Raw genomic sequence first — 27,494 nt, 5'->3', positions numbered from 1 at the left:
CTTTATCAGTTGCCAGTATGGGAGCTCAGAGACCTCATGAAGCAAATGAAGAAAAGGGGGGATGCAGCACATAAAATGGCATCTGAGATGTGCCAGCTGGCTTTCTCCCTGACTATTGATGCTCTTCTTTTTGGCTTAAAGAAACACGCAGTGAAATCTGAGTTGCTTTCTTTCCCAGCCCCCCAGAGGTGGTCATGTCCCCCTGGTCTAAGCACTGTCTGTGTCCCCCTGCCAGGCCACGTCAGCAGCTGACATGGAGGCTCGCCTGGCCTGCGGACTGGTGAAGGGCCACGCGTACGCGGTGACGGACGTGCGGAAGGTCCGTCTGGGCCACGGCCTTCTGTCCTTCTTCAAGTCGGAGAAGCTGGACATGATCCGCATGCGCAACCCGTGGGGTGAGCGGGAGTGGAACGGCCCTTGGAGTGACACGTGAGTTGGGATGGACAGCTGGTTTCAGTGGGAAATTCTTCCCTGTGAGGGTGGTGAGGAACTGGCACAGTCCCTCAGACAAGCTGTGGATGCTCCATCCCTGGAAGTGTTCAAGACAAAGTTAGATGGGGCTTTCAGAGACCTGATCTAGCGGTAGGTTCCCCTACTCATAGCAGGGGGTTAGAATGAGATAATATTTAAGGTCCTTTCCAACTGAAACCGTTCTGTGATTCTGTGATTCCATGTTTGTTCATACTAGTGAAGGATGTGCGTAGGTCACCTTTGTGCTCCTATTCCAGCAAAACAAGCACCCAACAGAATCAGCCTCTGCCACCACCAGCTGCTGTGATGGCTGGGGATGAGATGAGGAACCAAGGGCTAGTGCAGCTAGAGCCTTTGGCCACAGTCAAATTTGTTATCTTTATGGATAGGGCTGTGATGGTACTGGCCAAATAAAACCCTGCCATACTGGATTCAACTCCACTGGTCAGGAAGGAAGCGGAAGTTCCAAGCCATGCTGCACTTCCCCTGTGTTTGGCAGATGACCTAACCAGAGCAGCATGGGGACTGGCTTTATACAGTCCTTGTGCCTCAATTTCTTGTGTGTCCCTTACCTCTGAGTAATGATCCTGGTCTCTTCCCACAGCTCTGAGGAGTGGCAGAAAGTGAGTAAAAGTGAGAGGGAGAAGATGGGAATGACAGTGGAAGATGATGGAGAGTTCTGGTGAGTCCCTCCTGGGTTTGTGACTACAGGCCATGCTCACAGCATCCTCCCACCTCATGGAGCATGTACATCTTTTCCATGCATACAGCTAGCCAGAGAAAACAGACTTCCAAGACGTAGGATCTCTAGTGAAGCTCCCTCCTTGAGCCCATAGGTGTTAGCTTTTGATGGCCATGGCCCTGGAATTGCAAAGTGCTCTACCAGGCCACCACTCAGGGGCCAGACCATTTCACTAGGGTACTGAGAGCTTGTCCTAAATGTGCTGAACTTCACAGTCTCAACAGGAGTATTTCAGTACAACATTTACTCTTGTGTGGTGAAAGGGCCACTGTGCTACTTCTCCCACTCCAAAACACAGAGATCTGTTGTTTGAACTCAAGAAGTATTTACTGCAAGCATAGAGAAAGGTATCTCCATCTCTTTTGGAAATATCTCATGAATAGCTTTTGTTACTCATCAGCCATCAGAGACAACCCATACTCTCTAACCAATGATCAAGAAAATCCCCACAGTGTACTTTTCCAGGGAATGAAGCATCATAACCCAGTTCTGCCCTTTCCTGACTCAGGATGACCTTTGAAGATTTCTGCAAATACTTCACGGACATCATCAAGTGCCGTCTGATCAACACCTCCTACCTGAGCATCCACAAGACCTGGGAGGAGGCAGTGCTACACGGAGCATGGACCAGAAGTAGTGACCCCTTGAAAAACCGCTCCGGAGGCTGCATCAACCACAAGGACACTTTTCTGCAGAACCCCCAAGTGAGTAATGGGGCAGAGAGCCTTCTGGAGCCTTCACGTGTGCTCCCAAGTGTTTAACTCTCCTACAGGGACCTAGAAGGCCAAAACTCTACCAGACCTCTAATATATTATTTGGGCTTATGGCAATTCTCTGGCACAGCATGACCAGCATCGAGGCCAACTCTATTAACATTATCCCTCTTATCAAGGAGACTGCATCCAAATGCTTAGTGTAGAGCATCTTGGCACAAGGGAAAAACAAACTGTGCCACAGGGTAGCAATATTGGCTGGTTGCAGTCAAACAGGGCCAGGAGTAATTTCCAACAATTTGGATGTCCGAATTTCCAGTTTTTGCGCCCAAACTTTGATGCTGTTAAATTTACCAGGACAGGTGTAGCCCATAGAGCCATTTCCTTCTAGCTTGAAGTTCACCTCCTGGAACAGACTTTTCTGGAGAAAAGGAGGCTCAAGGGGACCTTATGGCTCTCTAAAACTTCCTGAAAGAAGATCATATCCAGATGGGATTTGGTCTCTTCTCCCAGATGACAAGTGGTAGGACAAGATAAAACAGCCTCAAGTTGTGCCAGGGGAGGTTTAGATTGAATATTAGGGAAAACTTGTTTATTGGAAGGGAAAGACACTAGGAGAGGCTGCCCAGGGCAGTGGTACAGTCACCATTTCTGGAAGCATTCAAAAGGCGTGTGGATGTGGCACTTGGGGACATGGTTTAGCAGTGGACTTGGCAGTGCTAGGTTAAGGGTTGGACTGGATGATCTTACAAGTCTTTTCCAACATAAATGATTCTGCAATTGTCTTGTCCTCTCTGAACTGGGATTCTCACGATCACAAGCCAGGTCCTTATGAGTCCTTCATCTGTCAAGCAGTTGAAGGATGGTCTGGTCCATTGCAGGCGTTGCCATCAAGGATGTGGGAGAGTTGTGTCCAGCTTCCAGCTCTGTATTACCCTTTTTAAGGCAGGCTGTCCCTGCTTGGAGGTGGACTGGGAGAAGCTGATGTTAGATCTGTTAAATCCACCCCCACCCATGTCTAGGGATGCTGTATTAATAAATATTTCCCTTACCTTCCTCTCTTTGCTTCTAGTATGTGTTTGATGTGAAGAAGGCAGAAGATGAAGTGCTGATCTCCATCCAGCAGAAGCCCAAAAGGACCAGTCGCAAAGAGGGCAAAGGAGAGAACTTGGCCATAGGCTTTGATATCCATAAGGTAGGCTGGGCTTCTGCATGTTGGCCTGAATGCCACTGTAAATTTGCTGGTTGTGGAGTGGTGCACCAGCACTGCATGACCAGGTCGTTCATTTAAGCATTATCAGGGTGCTTCTGGGGTGCCATCAGCACAGCCTGCCCTCCTCTAGAGAGGAAGAGGGATATCAAAGGGGACAGCATGGACAGGGTTGCCCAGAAAAGCTGTGGAAATGTTCAAGGCCAGGCTGGATGTGGCTTTGAGTAACCTGTTCTAGTGTGAGGTGTCCCTGGCCATGACAGGGGATTGAAACCAGATGATCTTGAAAGTCCCTTCCAACCGGAACCATTCTGTGATTCTGTGCAGTTCTTGCTAAAAGCAGCGATTAGTCTTTTCTCTCCAAATGTGGAAATCTGTCAGACTAATCCTTATGTGTTGTTTGCTGGGTCTGCAGTGTTAAGCTGGGATTCAAGAGATGAGTCTCTGAGTTAAAAGAATTGGGAAAGCCACATCCACACTTGTTTTCCACCCAGCACAGTTGGGACCCTTTTTCCTGGTTCTCCTGTCTCCAGGTCTCCTGGCACTGTGGACTCAGTCCTTGCAATTTTTTCCCCCCCATGGTGCATACCAGTACCTTTTCAGCCAGTGACAATCCGCTGTGGTCTCTGCCCAGGTGGAGCTGAATAGGAACTACCGGATGCACACGCTGCAGCAGAAGGTGGCCAGCTCCATCTACATCAACTCCCGCAGCGTCTTCCTGAGGACAGACCTGAAGGAAGGCCGCTACGTCATCATCCCCACCACTTTTGACCCCGGTCACGAAGGCGAGTTCCTTCTCAGGATTTTCACAGACGTGCCTTCAGATTGCCGGTAAGGAGCACAAGCAGAGATGGGGAGGAATTGGCTCTTTGGAGACAGCCCTGTGCTTTTGATTTGTGGTTTTTCCTGAATGGTCATAGCCTTGCCTGCAGCTGCTCTTTGGCTTTCTGTTAAGGGTGGTCAAGAGACAGGACATCTTTGCAGGTATCTCCACAGACATGCAGAGAAGCTCCCACTCTGCCTCTAAGCATGGTATGGGAGACCATCCCTAACCCTAGCTGAAGAGACTGGAGTGGGGAACAGAGTCTGACAGTGGATACTGCGTAGTCACAAAATCACAGAATATTCTGAGTTGGAAGAGACCCATGAGGATCAGCCAAAGATCATTGAGTCCAACACTTAAATGAATGGCCTGTACAGTCCTTCATCGTGCCAGAGCAAATTCTTTGGGATAAGACTGGGCACCTCTCAAAGGCCACATGTTTTTCCTTGCAGAGAGCTGACACTGGATGAGCCACCACACACCTGCTGGAGTGGGATGTGTGGCTACCCACAAGTAGTATCCCAGATCCATGTCCTTGCTGCAGCTGGGCTCAAGAATCAGGATTCCCAAGGAGGTACTGGTCTTTCCCTGCATGTTGTCTGGCCCCAGAGGCGTTGGGAAGTGGTTTATGAAGTGGGACATTGCTGGAATTTATGTCCTCAGATTTTTTTTTTCTGTGAAAATGCTTGGTTCATACACCAGAGGAGGAGAAAGTCCATGGAGGGCTAAACTCACTTCTTGCAGTGGACATCACCTGGGAGCTGTTGTATTTAGGCTGTTACCTCAGACTCTCCCAAAACTGCCCCAAAGCCCTTAGCAGATGTCCTGTAACAACCCAAGATTTCCTCCCAGGTATGAGCAGCTGTAAAAGTCAGGAATTGTATTTAAAAGCTTCTTAGTAAGAAGGACTGAGCCTGATGTGTGGTATTCATCACTGGGTGCTGGAGAAATGTCTTATCAGCAGAGAGTATGCCAAATTTAGCTCACTTTGGGGTGGTGTGGATCTAGATCAATTCTGACATCCATCAGTTTTCCTGCATGGAAGACAGCAGCAGGACCGTACCTCTTCATGTCCTGCAGCCACACAGAGGCTTATGGCAAGAGCCCCATGCTCTGTCTGCCTCTGGACCAGGAAACCCAGTGGTAGTCATGGCTTGTACTAGGAGATTTCTAGGGGATAAAAGCTCTAGAGGATACCATTAGAGAAGCAAATACCTTTCCACCATGGAAATAGACCAGATCCTAGCCTTTCTCCCCCTTTTCCTGAGTCAAGGATATGTGGTAATTGTGGCAAGATTTAGCCAAACACTTTCAATCTGAATTTAAAATATAAAAATATAAAATTTAAGAAATCTAATAAAACCCAATTAAAATTATACTTTTTCTTTTCACCCAATAATTATTATCAGGGCTGCCTATCACTATATCCCTGAAAGTAATGAGTAGGATCTTTTCTAAGCAAGGACTAGTCAAGTGTGCTTATTTATCACATGCCACAAAGGGAGTTCTTAAACCCTATCTGGTGTTTGGGGATGGAATTTAACCCTAGGCAGGTGTTCTTTTCTTGTGTTATTCACAGCAGGTCAGTGCATCTGTAGCAATGCAGGGAAATCTGTAGCCAAAGGTCTCTGAAGTGTTCACAGAAACAAAGAGGTTTATCTTTCCTTCTTGTGGATTCTGGAGTCATGAAACATTTTTTCCACAAAAACCCCTTGTGATTTGCTTTTTTCCAGCTGTTTTCCAGCTGTTCAGCTCCCACCACCAACCGTGTGTTTGGTGTTTTCCAGTGCAGTTGCATCTCTCACACATCCCAGGCCAGGCCTTATGCATTACTTTGGAAATAGTGATTTACAGATAGGAATTTGGCCCTGGCTGATGGAATCTGAGTATTTAATGGGACATCCCAAAAGACAAGATAATTTGGAAAAACAGCTGTGAAATCCAGCAGCTGTGTCTCACCAGGGGAGCCAGGTCCTTGCAAAAAGAAAGTTAGCAAAGAGGTGGTCTGACAATCAAAATCCCTGGCCCTCAGAAGGGGCTTGTTTGTTCCTCCTCATTTCTACATTTCCTTTGGACAAGAAAGCTCATCCAGCTGGTCTGTGTTTCCATTATAGCCACTAAAGTTCATGGTAAGAAAATGCATTCTGGCAGTTAGATTTCCATAGCAATAGCTCTCTCCCTCTCTCTCTACTGAAATTCCCAAAATAAGCACTTGTTTGGCAAGGTGAAAGTATTCACTAATGAGAGACTCTTTCCTTCTCCTGGAAGCTCAGGTCCCCTCCAGCTGTGGGCTGGTAGTATGAACTTGGTCCTCCAACTTCATCCTCCATCTGGTATTTCCTTGTGTCAGCCTCTTTCTCTTCTCCATGGTTTTATTTCTGCCTGCCTCTAGGAGAGCAAATGCGAAAGGAGGTTTGAGTAGGATGATGTCCTCCATGGAACATTTACTGCAGTGGTCAGAAGACTTTGGGGTGATGAAGGAGTGTTCCTGTAGAATATGGAGACAAGAGAGGCAGCCCTTTCACAGAATCATAGAATTGTTTCAGTTGGAAAAGCCTTCTAAGATCATCGAGTCCATCTTAAACTCAGCCCTGCAAGTCCATCACTAAATCACGTTCCCAAGTGCCACGTCTACACATCTTTTAATTTTCTCCAGGGATGGTGACTCTACCACTGCTCTGTGCAGTGTGTTCCAGTGCTTGATAACCCTTTTGATGAATTAGGGTTTCCTAATATCCAGTCTAAACCTCCCATGGTGCAATTTGAGGCCCTTTCTTCTCATCCTGTTGCTTGTTTCCTGGGAGAAGATACCAACCCTCACCTCCTTACATCCTCCATTCAGGCAGTTGTAGACAGTGATAAGGTCCCCCCAAGCCTCCTTTTCTCCAGGCTGAGCCCCCCCACAGCTCCTTCAGCTGCTCCTTATCAGACTTGTGCTCCATCCAGACCTTCCCCAGCTTCATAGCAGTCCATCAGCACCTGCTGCCTAGAAACAGTGTCACCTAATAGAATTAAATTGAGTCAAACAGCTGAGCTCCATGGACATCATGTGGGGTGTTACAAACCCTTTGGCAGATAGCCATCTCCTCTGGTAGGATTTGGAGGCAAAGTACTGCATGACACCCCTGCAAAAGGACTCTATGGAATTACAGGAGCTACAACAAAGAAAAAATTCTCTTTTCTCTCCTCAGGAGCTGATCCTTATGTGATCATCAAGTGTGAAGGGCAGAAGGTTCGTTCTCCAGTGAAGAAGAACACGGTATCACCAGAGTTTGATGTGAAAGGGCTCTTCTACCGCAAGAAGCCAGGACAACCCATCATTGTTCAGGTACCTGGCAGGCAAGCAGTGGGCTGAGGGATGGAGACCTTCTCTCACTTGGACCCCCAGCCTCTCCTCACACTGTCCACAGCAGATCTGTTCCCCAGGCTGAGCATCATTAGTTAATGCAGCTCAACCTCTCACCACCACGGTGGCATCTGGGAAAGGCATGTCCTTCACCCCTCTCACTACCAGAGTGACCCCCCCACACCTCACCACCTCCCTGGCTTCAGCTCAGGGCGTGTCCCCAGTAACCCCTTCTCTCCAGTTCATGAAGGTTGGCTGCATCCCTGAAGGAGCTGCCCTCATCCCTGTTTTGTTTCCACAGATCTGGAACCACAACTTGATAAGTGACGAGTTCTTGGGCCAAGTGGTGCTCACGGGGGATCCCAGTGACCGGCAGTCGGTGCACACGCTGCACCTCCAGGACAGGGGGAACAGGAGGTCAAACGATCTCCCTGGAACCATTGCTGTGATGCTGCTCAGCAGTAACATCCTCACTAATGTCTGAGTATTTAAGGGTGACTCTTCTGGTGCCACATATGTGAATATAAACATGCACACGTACATATACATATATATAGAGAGAGAGACACACAGAGCCTACCTACCATCTGCAAAGTGTATATGAACCATGCATGCATTCCACTCCAAGGAGCCAATCTTGTGTTTTCAATGTTAAAAAAATGGTGCCTTTTTTTGGGGGAACCTCAATGATCCTTCTGCTGGCGTCCTCTGCAGCCCCCCAGGCTGCCACATGCACTGTGGGACCGCTGTGAGCACGCTGTGTGTCCTGACAGCCAGAGCACCATGCCCTGGGGCTGTTTGTTTACACAGGCTGGCACACACACACGTGCCACCATGCACACCTGTGGCCACCACGGTCCCACCAGCTGCTTCAGTGCATCTTCAGTGTGTCTGCTTGGGGTAGGAGTAGTGTGCATGGAGCTGTCTCCCTTGAAATTGCCATATAATCGCTTATCTTTGGAGGCACCACAGCAAAGGAGAAGTGGACAAACAGATCGGAGCCTGTTGGGTGATTTTTGGGTACGGGTTTGCGTCCTGCAGCTGCAAGGAAAACGCACCAAGGCAGCCCAAATCCACAGGGGCAGCAAGACCAAAGGCTCCATCATTTTGGGGACAAGCTGTCTCCACCCAAGTCTTGTTCAGCCCCACGCAACTCTGAAGTATAGAAAGATGTCAACAGCTGTGATGGGATAACTGTTCTCTGGGTCAGGTTTCTGAATCAGTCTGGACCCAGCTCCTGTGGATGCCTCCTGAACTCCCATGGTGCCTGCTGTCTCCGTGTCTCCATGCCGTCCCCATCCCAGGAGCTCAGCCCAGGAGCTGGGGTGGGTTGTCTGCTGGGGCAGTTCAGTGTTTAGGCAAGAGAAGATTCATTCCTCTGAAGGCCAGAGTGTCAAGTTCAAGGGATGGGGAGCTTCGCTCCATGAACTCCATCTGTACTGCTGCCTACAGTGCATCATTTCTCAGTGCCTCGCTTTCTCAAATTCTTTTTAAAAATAGTGGGATTTTAGCTTGTACTAGAGGAACACTGCTCCCAGTGCAGCCTGAAAATGCTGGGAATATTTAATCCATACCAGTGTCCATCTCTCACCTTTAATTTCCAGTCTCCTGTTGTGGAGGATGAGCTGCACAGTCCCAGTGCCAGTCTCAGGAGCACAGCCCAAATGCATCCGCGGGGATGTGTCTGGGGCTACAGTCTGCTCCTGATTTCCATCAAAACTGGGTTAACCTTCCTTGTTCCACTGGGTGGCAGAATCTGGCTTCTTATAAACCATCCCAGATAAATCAAACAACAACCCGTTGTCTGACCTTTCAGCAGCTGACTAGGACAAGTTTCAAACCTTTTTTTTTTCCCTGCTGTTTGGGGGTTTTATTCATGTGCCTTTAAAGTGGTGCAAGTTAAGGGATTTTTCAGTCAGATTTTCTAAGCAAATATTTTGCAGTCACCTGCATGCAAGTGGAAATTAATACATATGATAAAATCTTCGAGTCTTCCTAAATTTTGACCTAAAAGGCAGAGTCCTTTTCCTGCAACAAAAGTGAACAGGAAAGCCTTCTTTTGCTATAGCTTGTCCTACTAAATACTCATGTTTGTCCTGCAAGTCTGTTTGGGGTTTTTTTAAAGTCCCTAAAGGTCTGCTAAGTCTGAAACATGGTGAAGTGTTCTCCAAAGTACCTGCTAGCTCAGTTCTTGGTGCAACCAGAAGTAGATGGTGCAACTGCATTGATTTTTGTGGGCTGTTTTTCCCTTTGCCTCATCCTCACAGTCCTGCAGTTAAGAGTTTGCCTTTTTACCAAATTTGCTTATGTTCTTAGGTCTTGTTTTTCAGGACTTAAAGGCAAGCAGTGGTACTCATGATGCTCTTTCCAGATCTCAATTACTCCTGGCTTGCACTGAGCACCCTCCAAGTCCAGGGGCTACCACTGGGACCAAGTTTGGTTCAGTGTCTTGCAGAATTTACGTAAGTGCTCCTAGTTAGGTAAAGTAACTTTTTGATCCCACAGTCACAGAAAATCCTTGAATTTAGGAAGATCAATTCAGAGATATTTTGATTTTATCTTGGTTTTGTTTATGAGACTTATCACAAAATAAATGGAAGCAGGATTGTGGGGCTAGAAGGTATGATTTGGGTCTTACGAGAAGATCTCACAGGCTTATGTTCAGAGTGATATGTGAGAGGGACGCCCACAGATACCTCACCTGGCAGGGGGATGAGCTATTTGGCATTGCAGGAACATGACAGGAGCTTTGCACCATCATCAGCAGATGGAGGTGTCCAGCCTGCCTGCATTAGCCGTGTTTTCTCAGGAAATCAGGCTATGGATACCTTCAGCAAAGGAGAGCCATTTGTCCAGGAGTGCCCTGCCATGTGCCAAATGGCACTGAGATCCCCAAGGAGCAGTGCCAAAGCTCACCATGGTGTTGTGGTGCCCTGGTACCCATGGGCAACCTCCTTCCTCCCTATAGAGAATCAAGCCATAAAGAAAGGAAAGGCAGCTTTTTAATAGCTTCTTTAAAAATCACTCTATATCAGGACCAAATTGTCTTAATATCAGTAATATTTGTCCTTTTTTTTTTAAAGAAAAAAAAAGTTTTGGAAAAGTTAGAGCAGAACCCTTCTTCCCCTACATTTCCAATGGAAGAACAAAAATTACCTTTCTTACTCTTCTTTTTCTCTTATTTGTAGGGCAGATGAGGGAGGGGAAATACTGAAATGCCATTCCTATCATTGATGCCTTTTATCTTTGAATGAAGTAAACAGAAATATTCAGGGGGTTTTGGGTTGTTTTTTTTTTGAGAGGAGGGCAGGTCTGAAAAGCACTTTCCAGTCCCTCATGAATGGGGTAGGACACATGTGTGATTGATTTCACATTTCTTTTGTTAATCATTTCAATGGTTGCAAGCAGCCTGGCATTACACTCTGTGGGATCCATTTCTTTTTGATGTCTGCCTGTTAAAACAGGCCGTGACTTGTCTTCATCTCCAAAGGCACTGATGTATTGTGCTGCACAAGCTCAGAGAGTGGTCCAAACAGAAAGCCAACATTGTACAGCTGTAAACCTCCTATAAATAAATAAATTGTGTATATTTTATTCAGACTCCTTGCTTTTGAACTGCTGTGTTCTTCCAGAATGCTTTTGATGGGCACAAGGTGGCTCTGCAGAGCCTTTTGAATTTGCTCGATTCACCAAACTCCATTCAGATTATTTTCTCTGTAGACTTTGAGACCGAGGCAAGGTGATCTGCATGAGTCTTTCACACAAGGTTACACTCACATTTGCTGAGAAAATCCATGGTAGGAAGGGGTAACCTCCTCTGACTATAAACCTTTGCATCCTATGCCCCAGACTCACCACAGTGCAGGGAACTCGTTTTTTTGAGTCTCACCTGACTTGGAGAAAAGCTCTGTAGATTGCTGAAAAAATAAAAATGGGGGGAGAGAGTTTATGGGCAAAGTAGAAGGAGGAAGTGGATTTTGGATGGCTTTCCCTCAGAAAACAAACCTGCACAATGCACATGGGGAGCATTTGAAAAGCCTGGCCCTGCCCATGGGAATCTTCAGTCTTGCTGCTGTACCACACAGACCCAAAGCTTTAGGGATCTTGCTTCCATCTCAGCTTCCCTCCACCAGCTGCCTGTGCTCAAAGTCTTTGCAGCATGAAGGAGCTGTGTGCCTCTGCAGCCCACCCTTTAGAGCCTGGAGCAGACATCTGAAAACAGCCCTTTTATTGTGGCCTGCAGGAGTCTTCCCAGACTCTTCAGCTTCTGGGATCATCCTCTGGGACAAAATGTGTCACCAAATAATGCATAGGGAATGAGCATCCTACTCCTCTGCCTCCACCACTGAAACATCCTGCAAGGACCTTTCTTAGGGGGAATGCCTTACAAACACCTCAGTCCCCCAGACATCCTAATACTCTCCTGGAGGATGTCCTGGGCAGTAGACCTGGCTGGGCACCTATGGGGCTGTGATGCTTGATGCTGGACATAGCTCAGGAACTCTGGTGTCAACCACGTGGCTTTACTGAGTCTGGCTTTGTGCACATTCTAAAAAAAAGTCTGTGCAAGCCTGGGTAAGCCACAGACCATCATGTAGGCATGGAGGTTGTGCTTTCCCACCAACATCCACACCTCAATTTTGTTGGTACTGGGCCAGTGGGATTAAAAGTGTAGGTTGCTTTGCAGCCCTGCCTGTGTCTGCTGGTGGTGCAGACCAGCATGGAGATAGGGCTTCTGGAATTGCTGTGGGGCCTCAGCACGTCAGTGGGGAGATGTGCAGAGACTGTGCATGTTTGGAAATGAGCAGCAAGTAATAGAGTAGTGCACAGCTCCAAGCACAATCCACCCCAGGCTCACCAAGGATCCTGCAGCATCTCCTCAACCCTCCAGCACGGTCATTTGCCAGGGCTTTCTGCTCACAACATTAGTTTCATATAGTTCCACATTAGTTTTCATAGGGGGCTTTTTAAAGGGCTTTTTGTAAGGGCATGTTTTGATAGAACAAATGGGGAATGGCTTTAAAGTGAAAGAGAGTGAGGTTAGATCAGATGTCTGGAAGAAATTCTTTACTGTGAGCTTGGTGAGGCACTGGCGCAGATTGCCCAGAGAAGCTGTGAATGTGATGCAATGCTGGAAGTATTCAAGAAAAGGTTGGATTGGGCTCTGATCAACCTGGTCTAGTGGAAGGTGTCCCTGCCCATGGCAGGGGGCTGGAACTACATGATCTTTAAGGTCCTTTCCAACCTAAATCATTCTGTGATTCTGTGATTCTGTGATTCTATGGTTCTATGATTCTATGATAAATTGGAAGTTCAGGGTTTTCCCTTTGACCTGAAAGAGCATCTTCATGGAGGAACAGGCATCCATCCTCCGCTTGAAAGTTGGTGCTGAAGTATTTCTTCTTGTACCTGGATCCCCTGTAGCCGGGATCTTCACACCTTAAACCTGTATGCATTCCCTGCCATATGAGCCTCCTGCCACTCAAAAGGATGAGGGATTTCCAGCAGGAAGGGCTGCAGAGATGGAAGGGCCTTCAGCAATGGGATGTGTTCATTGCCTGTGCTCAGGTGCTGCCACATCCTTGGCCAATAGCCCAGGTTAATAGCCAGGGATCAGCCACTGGAGTCTGTTCTGTGCAGTTGTCCAAAGGCTCCCTGCACTCTCCAAATCCCACCTCCAAGCCCAGTGGTGCAGTCAGGAAGCAAGTCCAGCCCTGTGTTCCTGGCAGAGCCTCCCTCACTGCCTTTCCACACAAATGTGGGTCCTGTTGGGCACAAGGCAAGGCTGCCCAAGCCATTCCAAGTGCATCAGATGCAGTCCAGAGCAAAGCCCAGACACAGCCAGAGCCTGCCCTCGCACCCACACCAGCTGTACTGACACATTGAGGAGGGCTTGAGTGACATGGGCATGGCCCCCAGGTGGTCACAAATCATCTGTCCTTAGCTTAAAGTCAGCTGAGTCTGTTCACAGCTGAGGGCTGGGCATCAGCAGGGCATTTCTAAGGGCTGGGGAAGGAACCATGTGACTGTGCTGTGACTTCTGCATTTTGAGCAGAGTTCCTGGTTAGCTTTGAAGCAAGGAGACTCCCTTTTATTGCTCCTTATTTCTGCAGTATCACCAAAAAACCACATTCAGTTGGGTCCCCAGGAGGATTTCCAGCACCCTCATTCCAAAGTGGAGCTTAGAAACAATTTTTATGATAACACCTCAAATATAAAGGTATATTTTGCACCTTCCACTAGCTAAAATGACAAGCTTTATACCTAAGAAACTTCAGTGGTGTTTCATAGCACAACTAAAATCCAACTCCACCTTTCTTAGCAGGAAGGAAAAAAGACACTAGTCCAGATTTGGGCAGGGAGGCACCAGGTCAGAGTTAAGCTTCTAGGCAAAACCTCAGCTCTGAGTTTCCTGATCCTCAAGTGTTTTCCTGTCCCAGTTTTCACATTTACAAGTGCACAAGGCTGGTGCATTCAAACAAGGATGCCTGTCAGCTCCTGGCCTCACCTCACAGGACCTCAGTACTGTCCCTGCACAGCCCAGAGACCTCTTTGCACAGGGCAGGAGGACCTTTCCAGCCACACTTTTTCCTAGGGATCCATCAGGACTCTGCACAACGAGGGCTTGAAACTGCAGCTAAACTCATAGCATGGGTGCCAAGAAAACATTTTACATGAGCAGATAGTGATAGGAAAAGGGGTATGGTTTTAAACTTAAAGAAAGGATATTTAGATTAGATACTAGGACTAAATATTTTTTACTTTGAGCATGGTGAGACACTGGAACAGGTCGTTTGCCCAGAGAAGCTGTGGCTGCCCCATTCCTGGCAGTGTTAAAGGCCAGGCTGGATGGGGCTCAGAGCAACCTGGTCTAGTGGAAGGTGTCCCTGCCCATGGCAGGGGGGTTGAACCGTGGTGATCTTTCAGGTCCCTTCCAGCCCAGGCCATTCTATGATTTTATGATACCATAAACCGGGGCAGACTCCAGGGCTGCAGGAGGACGCACCTTTGGAGAGTGTGGATGTTGCGGGAGCGCGGCGCTTGCGGTTCCCGGGATGGAGGTACCACGCTCGCACACACACACCCCACACCACACCCACAGCACACCAGGGGCTGGCTGTAGCCCGGCTCCTCCCCCGCTAAGAGGCTCAGCCCGGGCAGGCGCTGCCCTCGCTCGGTGCTGGCGGCAGCGCGGCTCCGCGCCGGGCAGCAGCCGTGCCCGTCCCCGCCGCCGTGCCCGGCCATGCCCCGCTGAGGTAAGGCGGAGCGGGGCCGGCGGCCCCGGGGATGCTCCGGGCGGGCGGGGTGCAGCCATGCGGGTGCTGTGGGATGCGGGGGGCGCGGTGCCGTGGGTGCCGTGGGTGCCGTGGGTGCCGTGGGTGGGGTGCCCCCGGCGGGGCTGCGGGCAGCGAGCCGGATCGAACCTGGGCAAGAGGCTGGGCGCGATGGGAGGGGGAGAGACACGACGCAGACCTGCCAGCAGTGCCCAGCACCCCCGAGCCAGCTCGGCTCCTGCAGCATGGATTAGCGGCTCGGTAATTTCTAGCTGCTGCTTAATTTGGCTGGGGTCACCTAGCAGGAGCTGGAGTGAAGGGTGGAGGGCATTGCCCTCGTGTGCTGTGCATGCAGCCCTCCACCCCTTTGCTCCACAGCCCTGTCACATCCAGGCACATCTCTGGATGTGCTTAAACGTGGGGAGGGGCTTTGGGGGATGTCCCTGCTGTATGGATCCACTGGCAGTGCTACGAGACCCCGGGTGTCCTCCCGGTCTGCTTCACCCCCTGCCTGCTTTCACGCAGCTCCAGACACATCATTTAGGTGGATAAAGCACAACCTGTGCTCAGGCAGGTGCTGCTCCTCAGGGAGCATTACAAGTTCCCCTGGCTGCAGCACAGCACAGCTTGTGTCCAGGCTGGTTTTGGGGGTGTCTCCTGGGTCACATCTGTGCTGGTAAGCAGCACCCAGGACCTTCCAGGCTATTTAAATTATTAGGAGTCTCCCTGGGAAGGGACTGAGGCTTGATATGGGATAGGCAATTCCCACAAAGCAGTTTGCATTTTGCTGCCTGGTTTGGGTTAACAAGATATTTAATTTTGATTTGTTGTATATTGGTGATTTGTTAATAATGTATGGATGTCAGCTTGTTTTGTAGAGGGAGGACCCTGGTTACTCATTCTAGCATTAATTCTCCTATTTAAATATAGGTTAGTCTGTTTTGTACATGGGCTTTGTTGGACCAGCTGAGCACAATACCAAAGAAAAATCCCAGGATTTCCTAGGGTATTTACAATTACATTATCCTAAAGAAAGTGGAACAGTGGAACTGGCATGTCTTGGTGTCTCTGGGAAGACTGGATGTATGGTAGAGGACCTGCCATGTAGGCAAAATGGAGGGGGAGTTTGAAAGGCAGCACACCAGTGGGTCTAAGATTGCCTGGTTGTCCCTTGCTGTTAAGTCTTCCCTGCAGAAGGAGGTGGCAGAAGCTAGAGATGGTTTTCTCACAGCCCTAGGCTGTCGTGTTGGTGTGAGTTCTTCTCTCCATAGTCTGGGCAAAAGGATGTCCAAGAACCAACCCTGTGGGGTTAACCTATGCATTACATAAAGATGGCAAGGACATGGTGGTTGCAAGCTGACTCCTCACCATCCTCCAGTGTATGATGCTATGGGTCTTACTCTTCCCATGAGGTGAGGGACTGCAAGCTCCCAGCACTGGTAGAGTGAAGGTATGAATGGATTTGCAGCTTTGACCCGGCTTTGCCAAAGCTTCAGTCAAAACCTGCATCCCTGTGAGACCCTGTGAAATCTCCTTCCTACCCTGTGCCTAAACTGTCCCAAGGAAAACCAAAGAGCGACAAAAAAGGGGGAAAAAAAAAAAGAAAAAGGGAAAAAAAGTCCAGGACAGCATTTCTCTCCTGTTCATTGATGGTCAAAATTGTTTTCACCTGTGGCTTTGCAATCTCTGAGCCCTTACAAATTCCCAAATATGTGTATCTAACTTGTGTTTAATTTTGTGGTGATGGCCACAAACTGTCCTTCTTCTCTCCCCGACCTGTTTGAAAGCTGTTGATCTTCTGTAAAACTAAGATGTAGGGCCAAAGTCTCTTCTTGGGCTTTTGGGGGTGAGACTGGAGTAACTTCATAGAGCTACAGGATCTCCCCATGGACAGTTGCACTTATGGGATCTGAATCCTGGCTAGGGATGACCCTCTTTTCAAGACAATATTATTTCTAACTCATTTCCCCTCCCCAGAGCAGCCGATTCCTCTCGCTAGCTATGGAGTTTCCCTGGGCCAAGTGCTGCTGTGCAGCCTTTCTGTCTCACACTTGCTAACTTGTGACTTCGCAATCCTTGGGTTGCCATGGAAAGGATTATGCTGTGATTAATGAAGGCATTGTCAGCTAATAGTTTTTTTTCAAAGCCTTTCCTGGAGCTGCAGAGGGCAGCTTCCAAGCCTGGCAGAAAGGGGCTGACAGGATAGGTGGCTGCAGGCCCTCAGTGCTGGGCACATTTTTGGTTGTCCGCATCAAGACCATGCTGGCTCCAATCACAGTCATAGTGGTTCTGCAAGTCCCTTTTGAGGGTGAGAGGAAAACCAGGGGGGTTGTTGTCTTCTTGGAGCAGAGCCAGTGTTTTTTCTCTCAAAGCAGAGCGGGACAAGTGTCACTGTACCAAAGGTTTGGCAGGATGCGGAGACAGCACGTAAGACTGTGAGAGCTTTGTACTGTGAAACCCTCCTCTCTGCCAGGCAATGTCCTAGAGGAAAACTGGTATGGGATAAACCTGTGTGTTTGTGACTTTTTGGTCCCCCAGTCATGTGCTAGGTAGAGCCAGAAAGCTTATCAGGACAGCCCTGCCCCAGCAGTGTCCATGGTTATGCTGTACCAACCCCAGAAAAACCCTCCCAATCCCTGCTGTGCCTGGAGCTGTACACAGAGCCCCTGCTCTGACCTGTAGAAGCACAATGGTTGGAAAAGCCCTCTAAGATCATAAAGTCCAACCCTCAGCCCAGCACTGCCAAGTCCACCACTAAACTGTGTCCCCAAGTGCCACATCGACACGTCTTTTAAATACCTCTAGGGATGATGACTCCACTACTTCCCTGAGCAGCCTATTCCAGTGCTTGGCCACCCTTTCTGCAAAGAAATTTGTCCTAGTATCCAATAAAAAGCTCTCATAGTCAGACACTTGTAGAGAGCAGAGTGCAGTTGTGCCCAACTGCACAATGGGAGTGCAAAATGTGAAAATCCAATGAAAAGCAGGCACTTGAAGTAGACTGAGTACCAAATGAAAATAGAAAAGGTAGAAATCCATAGCCATGAGTCTCTGGGGACCCCTTCATATCTTGGCATTGTTAGATGAGTCCCCCCCTACCCCAGACCTGCCCAGCCTGAGCAGCTAGGTAGCAGCTTCTACCTCAGTCCAGCTGGAATCTAAAAACTGAGTGCTTGGTCCCACTGTCAGCCTCAGAGCAGTCACAGAAAATCCTTGAGCTCTTCTTAGGCTGCAGGCCCAGCAAATGCCTTTCCCAGGATGTTGGTTCAGCTGCTGCCATCCCCTTTCCACATCCTGGTGTAATGACACAGCATTTACCTGGGGTGCAGATGACCTGAACACAGTTTCACATGCATGAAAGGAGTTAAAACTTGCACTGTGAGGTTGGCTGTAGACTGACAGGTGTCTGGGAGGGAGGTTTGCACTCTGTTGCTGCTGCACAACTAGCCTGGTCTCCACCTTTATGAGTGTGGAGGAAGGAAGATTTGCAAGAGGCCATGCCTGATGTTACGTGGAGTGTTGGGAGAACAGAGCCTCTGTGAATCCTGATTTTGTCCCCTCTCCCCAATGTCATCTGACACTGACTTGTACAGTGGGAGCTGTGCTTGGAAGGGGCTTTGCCCCATCAGACAAAGACACTTACTTCAGCTGTTCCTGACTTTGGAAATGGGAAGATAAATCTGGGATCATGGTAGCTGTCAATGTCTCCATCTAAATGTAAAGACTTTTAGAGGGATACCTTCTACTAGACCAGGTTGCTCAAAGTCCCATCCAACCTGGCCTTGATCACTGAGATTTAGTGTCCTAAGGCTTGCAGGTTGCAGCTGGGAAACACCTTCCACCTGAGCCGGACTCACCTGCCCAAAACACCAGGGCACAGGGAAAAGGTGCTCTGGGCTGTGCTAGGTTGGGGGCAGGACCCAAATATTGGGACCAAGCCCTTCTGTGTTCCTCCTGATATCTGCTGTTGTCCAGAGAGCACATTCCACTCCTCTGGTGATTTATCTCATTTCAAGTCACCTAAAACAAAAATTATTCCACTGGGGAGAATTCTGAGAAAGGAAAGATGGTCAGAGGTCTGGAACACCTTTCACAGGAGGAATGATTGTTTAGACAAAGGCTTCAAGCTGAGAAGAGATGGGAAGAAGGCATGTTATAGATCCTGGAAGATTTTATTTGCATGGTAAATGCAAAAGAAAGATTTTCCTTTGAAATACAAAAATTAGGGAGCATCAAACAAAGTTTACAGAGACCAGGCTCAAAGATAAAAAGAGTTTGCACAATCTGGCATCTTTGGTGTTCCTTATGGCAGAGCCCTATGGATTCTCAAAGTATTGGGTTAAAAAAGCACTTGGGCATGTTTCATTTACAAAAAGCCTCTAAAAACTATAAAGCATGTATATGCAAGGAAAAAGAAAACTACCCCTTTTTGGCTCTAGAGGTTCTTGGGCTGCAAATTACTGTTTCTGGGGGAACATTGCAGAGTAATTCCGCTACATCTGCTTTTATCCTGCTCCTTAGGCATCCTCTGTCAGAGAAATATAGTGGGTGGGGAGCCCACAGGCTGGATCCAGTGTGGGCTATTTACTCACTAAAAAGTTGTTCATGCCTAGAGATCCTCCTTAAAGAATTCTTTTGAGATATCAGCCTCACTGCACTTCTTAGTTATCTTGGAGAAGATAAAGTGTCAGCACATCATTTTAGTACAACTCCCATGTGTCATGTGGGCCAAGGGAAATACAACAAAACCTGTTCTCTTCTTTTTTCATTGAAAATATTTTTGTTCCAGCAGATACAGAGAGGAGCTTAATGGGATTTCTCGCAGGTTCTGTATCAGATTTCCTGAAAGCCATTAGGGAATTGCCACAAAGATATTGATCAGCTGGATCTCTGCTAGAAAAGCTGGGGTTTGTGTGTGGGTTCCTGTGATTTCCAGAGCTGACCCATGTCTTTGTTGGGATGAGGCTTGCATTGTTAGTCAGTTTTCCATGTGCCTGGTGTGCATTGGTGTACAGGAGTTTGAATTCATGGCAGCAGGAGAGGCTGGGAGAAGAAAATGCTTTGCCTCTTGGTGGCATCGAATTCCCAGCCCAGGCAAAGCTCCCACCAAGCTCAGTGAGCTCAAACAGCCTCACAATAACTGTGGGGCTGGGAGGGAAGGGGGAGCACCCACAAACCACAGCACCTCTCATCACCAGAGGGGAGGTGGGGATGAGGCTGGGGGGACAGGCAGACCTCCTGCACTGGGACAGAGGAGTCCAGCACGTGTGTGCTGAGGTGAGGTGGTGGACGGAGCCCTGCAAGTCCAGCTGGAGCACATCAGAGTGCTGCCTCCCACGTCTGAGCCTCTGGGTGTTTTCCAGCATCAGTGGAGGTTGCTGTTATGTTGTGATACCCCAGCTATTTCTGTCCTGCTTCCTCTCATCCCTCAGCTTTGCTGGATCAGTGCCATCAAGGCCAGCAGATTTACTCTGGGCTGAGATGAGCTCCAGAAACCACACACACACACACACACTGGGTTTGTCTCATACAGCCCACACAAGGTTTTGGTCTGGAGAAACAAAGGAGTGGTCATTTCATCTGTAGTTTCTGTGTAAGAGTCTTCCTCAAGTCAAATCTACTGAAAGTCCTCATGAGTTCTCCATGGCTGGAAAAAGACTTGTAAGATCTTGGCCAAATGATGAAGTAAATCAGGACTGCAGTTGATTCAGCTTAATTGTACCAATACATATTAGGGTGGTGGGTAACAGAAGGTAAAAGCTCTTAGGGCAGCCTTATTACTCTTAGAAAAAACCCTCTAGATCTCCCCCAATGCCCTGTTAGATCTGTTTTTCTCCCAGGGCAAACTACTCTTCAGAGTAGCAAACCAGGTCCTGTCCTCCCAGCCCCGAGCTCAGCAGTCAGAGAGGATATTAAGTAAACAGGAACAAAATTCAAGCTTTTCAGGTGGAGCTGTGATGTTGACCTCAGCCAGGGAAATGAGACCTGTCTCCAGAAACCACCAATTTCTTAAGTGTAGCTAGGAGCAAATAACAAATATCAACAGCCACCCCTTTCTTTGTGTGGGTATCTCAAAGTACTGCAAAAAAGGGCAGGAACAGAGCAGTTTGTTAATGCTGGAATCATTTAAGGACCTGATTAAAGCTAGCTTTCTCATCTAGGCTGATTTCCATAGGGAACAAGGCTTGTGTAGCCACTCTGCCTGTCCCTTTAGATGTGTCACCTAATCACAGTAGTTTGATGATCAAGTTCACTTCAAATTTCAGCTGTAACAAGGAAACAAAGTTCCTAGACACTTCCTGAAATGACACAGGTGAGCATGGGAGAAATCTGGTGCCCTGCAGCATGATGCCACTGCCTGTTGGCCATCTCAGGTGGGGTGAGAAAGCTATTATGGATGCCCCACCTGCAGGAAAGTCTTCTTAGGAGGGGCTATGCCCTACTGACCATCTAGAAATCTTGTTATTTGGAATTTTGTCATTGTAAATGAGGCTTTTGTTAGCACTGCTCCTCACAGATGAAATTCTATCTGTTTCTGGCTCTGCTCTTTGCTAGGTAGGAACTTGGCATGGAGCAAAGCTGCTTTACTTCCTGGAGACTCCAGTCCTTTTGTCCATCCAGGATATTTCAGGATGCAATGACTTCTACTTTATGCCTGTGCAACACCTGACATGTAAAATCATAGAATGGTTTGGGTTGAAAGAGACCTTTTAGATTATCTCATTTCAACCCCCTGCCATGGGCAGGGACATCGTCCACTCAACCAGGTTGTTCAAAGCCCCATCCAACCTGGCCTTGAACACTTCCAGGGATGGGACATCCACAGCTTCTCTGTGCAACCTGTGCCAGTGCCTCACCACCCTCACAGTAACGTTTCCTCCTAATACCTAATCTAAATGTGCCCTTTAGTCTAACTCTCTGACCTATACGAGTGACTTCAGCTCAGCCAGATGATGCCCTTTAGAGCAGAGCATCCCATGCACTGAATAACACCCAGCAGGAGGGCCATAGATCAGCAGCAAGCAGCCCCTGTGACTCAGAATCCCCAGCTGAAAAATTAATATGACTTTTTGCATGTGCAGCCAATGAGTCAGGGAGTGTCAGTCCCCCTCTCATCCCAACTATTACAGGGCTGATGTCTCCCAGCACTGCCTGATGCTGCCCTGAGGCGTGTGATGGTGATTGCACCAAAGGCATCCTGAAAGGGCAGAGCAGAGTCTCCACTTAATTTTATAGTCCCTGTTCAAGCAAAACAACCTCAGGAGTCAGCAGAAGTCTTAGCATAAAAAGCAGGGTTGGTATCTTATGATTTGAACCCACTTAATCCTAGCAACCCTTGCATTTGGAGGCTGACCCCAGTCTCTTGAAGGGCCACCCTGAATTTCTCCAGGCCATGAAAAATAAGAGGATAGTGTTAGGGCAGGCAGAAGGAGGATTTCACAAAAAATCCCAGCAAAGGGGTTCCTGCTGAGACAAAAGCCCTCACAGGATTACAACAGCTTGCAGAAGCCCTGCTCCAGCCAGCACTAGTAGCACCAAAAGGAGAGAGCCAAGGCCAGATTATTAGGGACCTACAAGAGCAGAGGTGAGACAGCTGCCTATTATGCCAATTTAAGGATAGAGAAGAGTAGAGGAGCTGCCTTTAATAAAGATATTCTGATCTGGAGTCATAGGAACAGACTCGGGTGCCCTGGTTCTATTGCATGACCTTGGGGAAAGTGACATCCTAACTCTATGCTTTAGTTTCTCTCTGTGTGAAATGAGGATAGCATTAGCCTCTCCTCCATAAATAGGCTGGGCTTCAAGAAGGAATAACACAGGATAATATATTTCTAGAGTTGTTGGTAAAACAGTGGCTGCAGTAAAGACTCCCTTTAGAGAACATTTCTATAGGTAAAAAAACAGAAGTGGGTTAGTAATTAATTTACTGAGCTGAGCTAAGTTCAGTAAATTACCTCTGCCATATATTGTCTGGGTGGTGGAGGGTCATCTAGAGACTGTTGTAAAATGGAGCACCTTTCCTTAGATTTCTGGCTCCCAAGCCTTTGCAACAGGCTGCCCTGTGCAGATAAGCTGTGGATGCCCTATCCCTGTTGGACGGCTCTATTTGAGCAACCTGATCTAGTGGAAATGCTCCCTGCCCATAGCAGAGGGGTTGGAACAAGATAATGTTTAAGGTCCCCGACAACCCAAATCTTTCTAGGATTCTATGACCTTTACAGAGTTGTTTTCAGATAACAGAGTCTTTGTAGGTGCCTGAGCAATACAGCCAAAGGGTTACACCTGCATCTAAGCTAAGGGCTGATGTCTGTGGTTCAGCTGCAGGCTGACACAGCCTGGGTGGCTCAGAAGGTTGTAGCCTCCTGAACCTGGCCCTAAACAGGTGTACCATGCTTGAATCTCCTCCCAAATCCAAGCATTCAGTGTAAAACACACCAGGCTGAAGTCAACCACCACATCTGTGTGTATCGTTTGCTCTATAAACAGTAGGGATTTACCAGTCCATGAAGGAGCAGGTCCATGGTGAGCCCACTGACACTTGCTGGCCTGCACAGTCCAGGCTAATTGGGCTTCTCTGAATCACAGGTAGGCCGGTTCTGAGCTCTGATCTTGGCACAGTGCTGTCCAGACATCTCAATTTGCTCAGGACAAGCAAGAGGGCCCAGCACTGTGCTGCTCTAAGGAGAATCTTGAGAGAAGGTCACTCGTACAGGTCAGAGTTAGACTAAAGGGCACATAAAAAGGTAGATTTAGATTAGATATTAGGAGGAAATGTGTTACTGTGAGGGTGGTGAGACACTGACACAGGCTGCACAGAGAAGCTGTGGATGTCCCATCCCTGGAAGTGTTCTAGGCCAGGTTGGATGGGGCTTTGAACAGCCTGGTTGAGTGGAAGGTGTCCCTGCCCATGGCAGGGGGTTGAAATGAGATAATCTAAAAGGTTCATGTCTCAAATCACCCCCAGTTTCAAACAAAGGCTTTATTTCTAAGTTTTTCTTGTCATGTGCTGGGCCCTGTTTGTAGGGGCAAGACTTGGGAATTCATGTACAGGTAAAGAGCAGATGAAAACGGTTGCAAACACCATTCAGCCAACCTGCAAGTGCAGCATTTTCCCTAGATCCACTCAGCCTGCTGTGTCTGGATTATGCTGAAATTACACCTGACCTCCTTGCAAAAGGATACTTTATTTGATTAATTATTGTGGCAGTTGAAAAATACTCAGTGGGCGGCAGAGGCTGGTGCACAAAAGGAAATTGCCCTCCTCAGGAGGCTGTGCTGAGTGCTCTGTGCAGAGTCGGGATCGGATGCCGCCGCGGTCCATTGTTCTGCTCAGGCTGTGCGAAAGCTCAGTAAGGGAGAAAAGGTCAGGTCTTTTGTTCAGCTCCTCTACCTGCTGGACTTTTCAAGGAGATTGAATGCAGGGCAAATCTATTGAACTTCCTGCTGAAGGCTTAAAAAATTGATGTCCGTTTCCTGACCACTCTCAGATGAACAGAGGCTACTACGTTATCAATTCTCTGACTTTCCAGAGGGGGGAGTTTTCTGGGATTTCTTGCTTTAATGTAACATTTTGGCTGGGACTCGTTCAGTTGAGGTGTCTCTTTCCATGGCACTGCTACCAAAACCCTCCAAATAGAGGTTTGGGGATCAAACCCTCAGAGTCAGCTAAGTGGTCTTTTTTTCATATTCACAGCTGCTCAGGGATGTGAGAAAGGAGGGGAAACAAAAATGAAACCAGTCACCTCAGGCTTCTTCTGTAGTCTGTGGAGATAAATAATCCTGACAGATGGAATTAATTGGGCCTTGGAAGCGCTAGTGTATCCCCATAGTCATGGAAGTGATCTTAGAGAATCATAGAAACATTCAGGTTGGAAAAGATCTCTAAGATCATCAATGCCATCCAACCATTAACCCAGCACTGCCACGTTCACCATTAAGCCATGTTCCTAAATGCTCTATCCACATGCCTTTTGAACAGTTATAGGGATGGTAATTCTACCACTGCCCTGGGTTTTCACTGAAAACCCTTTCAATGATTTTTTTTTTCCTAATATTCAATTTAAACCTTCCTTGGTACAACTTGAGGCTATTTCCTCTTGTGCTGTTGCTTGCTACTAGGAAGAAGTGACCAACCCCGCACCTGGCTACAATTTCTTTTCAGGGAGCTGCAAAGAGAGGAAAGGTCACCCCTGAGCCTCCTTTCCTCCAGGCTAAACACCCCCAGTTGCCTTGGCTGCTCCTTATCAGACTTGTGTTCCAGACCCTTCACCCTTGTTGACTTGCTCAAACCCAGTGTCTGCATACAAACAGCTAAATCCCACTTTGGGTGTCAGATGGGACTTGGAGCATGAAAAGAAAAGGTTGAGAACCACAAAGACACCTAAAGACGGCACTGTCACAGGAGAGGGAAGGGTGGGTGCTGATGTGAGGCATAAAGCCACAACAGAGAGATTCGCTAATAGGCTCCCATTCTAGGATTTGCTTTCTTCTTTCTTACTGCATGGTCCCCAGGCTTGTGTGGATAAACACAGTGACAAGTATTTGCTCCCAGCTCTCCTCTGATCAGTGGCATGGCCAGGAGGAGGCAAGGAAATGTTCAGGCATTGCTTTCTCCCATCCCTAGGTAGTGAGTGCATCACAAAGCAGGCTCTTGGCTTTGTGGAAATTTGCTTCTGTCTTGAGTTCTGCTTAAAATCACATCCTGAGGTCTGCAGTGTTTTGGGATTAGTTTTTTGAGTTAGCTAGTTTTATCACCTTTTGAGACATGGTGTCAACTCAGAGAGTTGTCCTCTTGCACAGAATAACAGAATCAATTTGGTTGGAAAACCTCTGAGATCAAGTCCAGCCTGTGACTGAACACCACCATGTCAATAGACCGTGGCACTGAGTGCCATACCCAGTCCTTCCTTAAACACCTCCAGGGATGGTGGCTCCACCACCTCCTTGAGCAGCCCATTCCAATGTCTAATCACCCTTTCTGTGAAGAAATTCTTCCCGATACCCAACCTGAACCTTCCCTGGCACAGTTTAAGACTATGTCCCCTTGTCCTGTCACTCTTTGCCTGGGAGAAGAAGCAGAGGGCCCACCTGGCTACATCTGAGGTAGTCATAGAGTAGAGCTCAGAATGCACCCCCAACATAGCTAAACACACAGGGGGTGTCAGCCTCTCTGGGGACACCCCTCTCTGTATTGTCCTCACCTGAAATATGAAAGAGTTTGGGTCACTCGGTTTGGAGATTGGTAGTGACAAAGCAGAGGATCAAATGGACCACAGAGGTCCATGAAGATACTCAGAGGACTGGAGCACCTCTCCTGTGACAGGCTCAGAGGAGAGATTTGGGTTTGTCCAGTTTGGAGAAGAGAAGGTTCTTGGGAGATGTTATAGCCCTTTCCAGTAGTGAAAGGGGGTACAAGAGAGCTGGAGAGGGACTTTGGACAAAGGGATGTAGTGGTAGCAAAGGGGAAATGGCTTTAAGCTGAAGGAGAATTTATTTACACTAGATAAGAGAGAAATTTCTTACAATGAGGATGGTAAGGCACTGGAACAGGCTGCCCAGAGAAGTGATCAATGCCCCATTGCTGGAAGTATTCCATGTCAAGTTGGAAGGAGCTTTTAGCAACCTGATCTAGAGGAAGGTGTCTCTGCCTGTGGCAAGGGATTTGGACCAGATGACCTTTAAAGGTCCCTTCCATCTCAAACCGTTTTGTGTTTCTAAAAAAGCTCTGAGACCCTGCAGCTGGAGTATGAGTCTCCATGGTCCTTTCACTGACCAGTGCAGTGCTTTGCGAAAGGAAACTGTATAGCACAGCTTGGAGCTGTCATCACAGGCTCTGATTAGTGCTGCAGCTCTTGATGGAGGAAGGCACAGAGAATCACATTGCTTTCCTTTGCTTCTTTTCAAACCCTTCACAGTCTCAGCAGAGATCACCACCTCAGCATTTCATGGTGCCACATTTCCCAGCTTGTGGAAATCAGCAGTTTCAACCCAAGTCATTTTATCTCAATCATTTGATACTGCTGGGGATCTGGTTGTTGAGATTTTTAGCTGAGTCAAAAGAAACAACATTGTTTGCATTTTTAGCTGATCCATAGTCAGCCTGACCAATGAGGAGAGCTCAGCACATGGTTTATAAATGCTTGGTTTTCAGAGAGAAGCCACATTTTTCGTATTGTTATTCTCTACGCAGGGTCTGTTGAAAATCATACCCTTTTTTTGGGTACTGAAATCTTTGGCTGGAAGCGCTACCTACTGTACAGCCCCTGACACTCGTCTGTCACTCATGTTGTGTAGATGACACCCTGTTTATTGGAGGTTTCAGTTACGAGCATCATTTCCCTGGGTTTCAGTTGCACTTGCAGAATGACATGCTGCTGTGTGCAGTAGCACTGCACTTCCTTCCTGGAGCTGCTTGCACAGAAGAAAAAAAAGCCCTAATGTGCAGAAATGCAAAGTATCTGTATATGTAATGCAGCAAGGCTGCTCCTGTGCTGGGCTGTTTTATTACAGAAAGCTACTTTGGCACCTGTGGTCTTTTCATCCTGTAGTTATTTGGCTAATTGATTAACAGGTTCTCTGTGTTCTTTTGTGCAGGAAAGGTTGTTTTTACTCCAAGTAGCTGGGATTTTATGGGTTTGGAGATTCCAGATCTGTAGGATGTCTGGAACATCTCTTTTTTGTAAAACACAAAACAAACAAACTAGCCAAACAAAACCCCACCACAATTAAAGACTACCAGGTCTTCCCTGCAAACAGCATCCGCCCACGAGAAGGAGAAGCCTGACAGGGAGTACCCTCAAATCTAATTAGCACTAATCCTATGCCTTTCATCATTGTAAGGCTGAGTGTTGCAGGAATAGCTGGAGAAAAAGCTGCACATCTCCTAAAAGAGCCCTTGCAGGCCATTGTTTAGTT

The 27,494-nt window shown here is 47.8% G+C and overlaps 2 protein-coding genes across 7 annotated transcripts in view; both read left to right on the top strand.

Annotated features, from left to right (window-relative positions):
• CAPN5 (calpain 5) overlaps positions 1–10,905 on the top strand; it is a 52,546-nt gene extending 41,641 nt beyond the window's left edge. Inside the window, exons 6-13 of the mRNA XM_054654905.2 lie at positions 236–429; positions 1,076–1,153; positions 1,722–1,917; positions 2,999–3,121; positions 3,771–3,967; positions 4,412–4,533; positions 7,151–7,287; positions 7,607–10,905. Of these exons, the coding sequence (XP_054510880.1) occupies positions 236–429; positions 1,076–1,153; positions 1,722–1,917; positions 2,999–3,121; positions 3,771–3,967; positions 4,412–4,533; positions 7,151–7,287; positions 7,607–7,789 (1,230 nt within the window). The 3' untranslated portion in view covers positions 7,790–10,905. The remainder of the gene's footprint in view (positions 1–235; positions 430–1,075; positions 1,154–1,721; positions 1,918–2,998; positions 3,122–3,770; positions 3,968–4,411; positions 4,534–7,150; positions 7,288–7,606) is intronic.
• Positions 10,906–14,441: 3,536 nt separating this feature from the next.
• The window catches only part of MYO7A (myosin VIIA), a 97,945-nt gene continuing 84,892 nt past the window's right edge, over positions 14,442–27,494 (top strand). For all 6 annotated transcript variants that reach the window (XM_054654307.2, XM_077174112.1, XM_077174115.1 and 3 more), the window contains exon 1: positions 14,442–14,561. The gene's annotated coding sequence lies outside the window, so the exon portion shown is untranslated. The remainder of the gene's footprint in view (positions 14,562–27,494) is intronic.

This window comes from Agelaius phoeniceus, chromosome 2 (genome assembly GCF_051311805.1).
Source record: "Agelaius phoeniceus isolate bAgePho1 chromosome 2, bAgePho1.hap1, whole genome shotgun sequence".
NCBI lineage: Eukaryota > Metazoa > Chordata > Aves > Passeriformes > Icteridae > Agelaius > Agelaius phoeniceus.
Note: the sequence above shows the minus strand (reverse complement) of the source record. Positions and strands in the feature narration are given on the sequence as shown.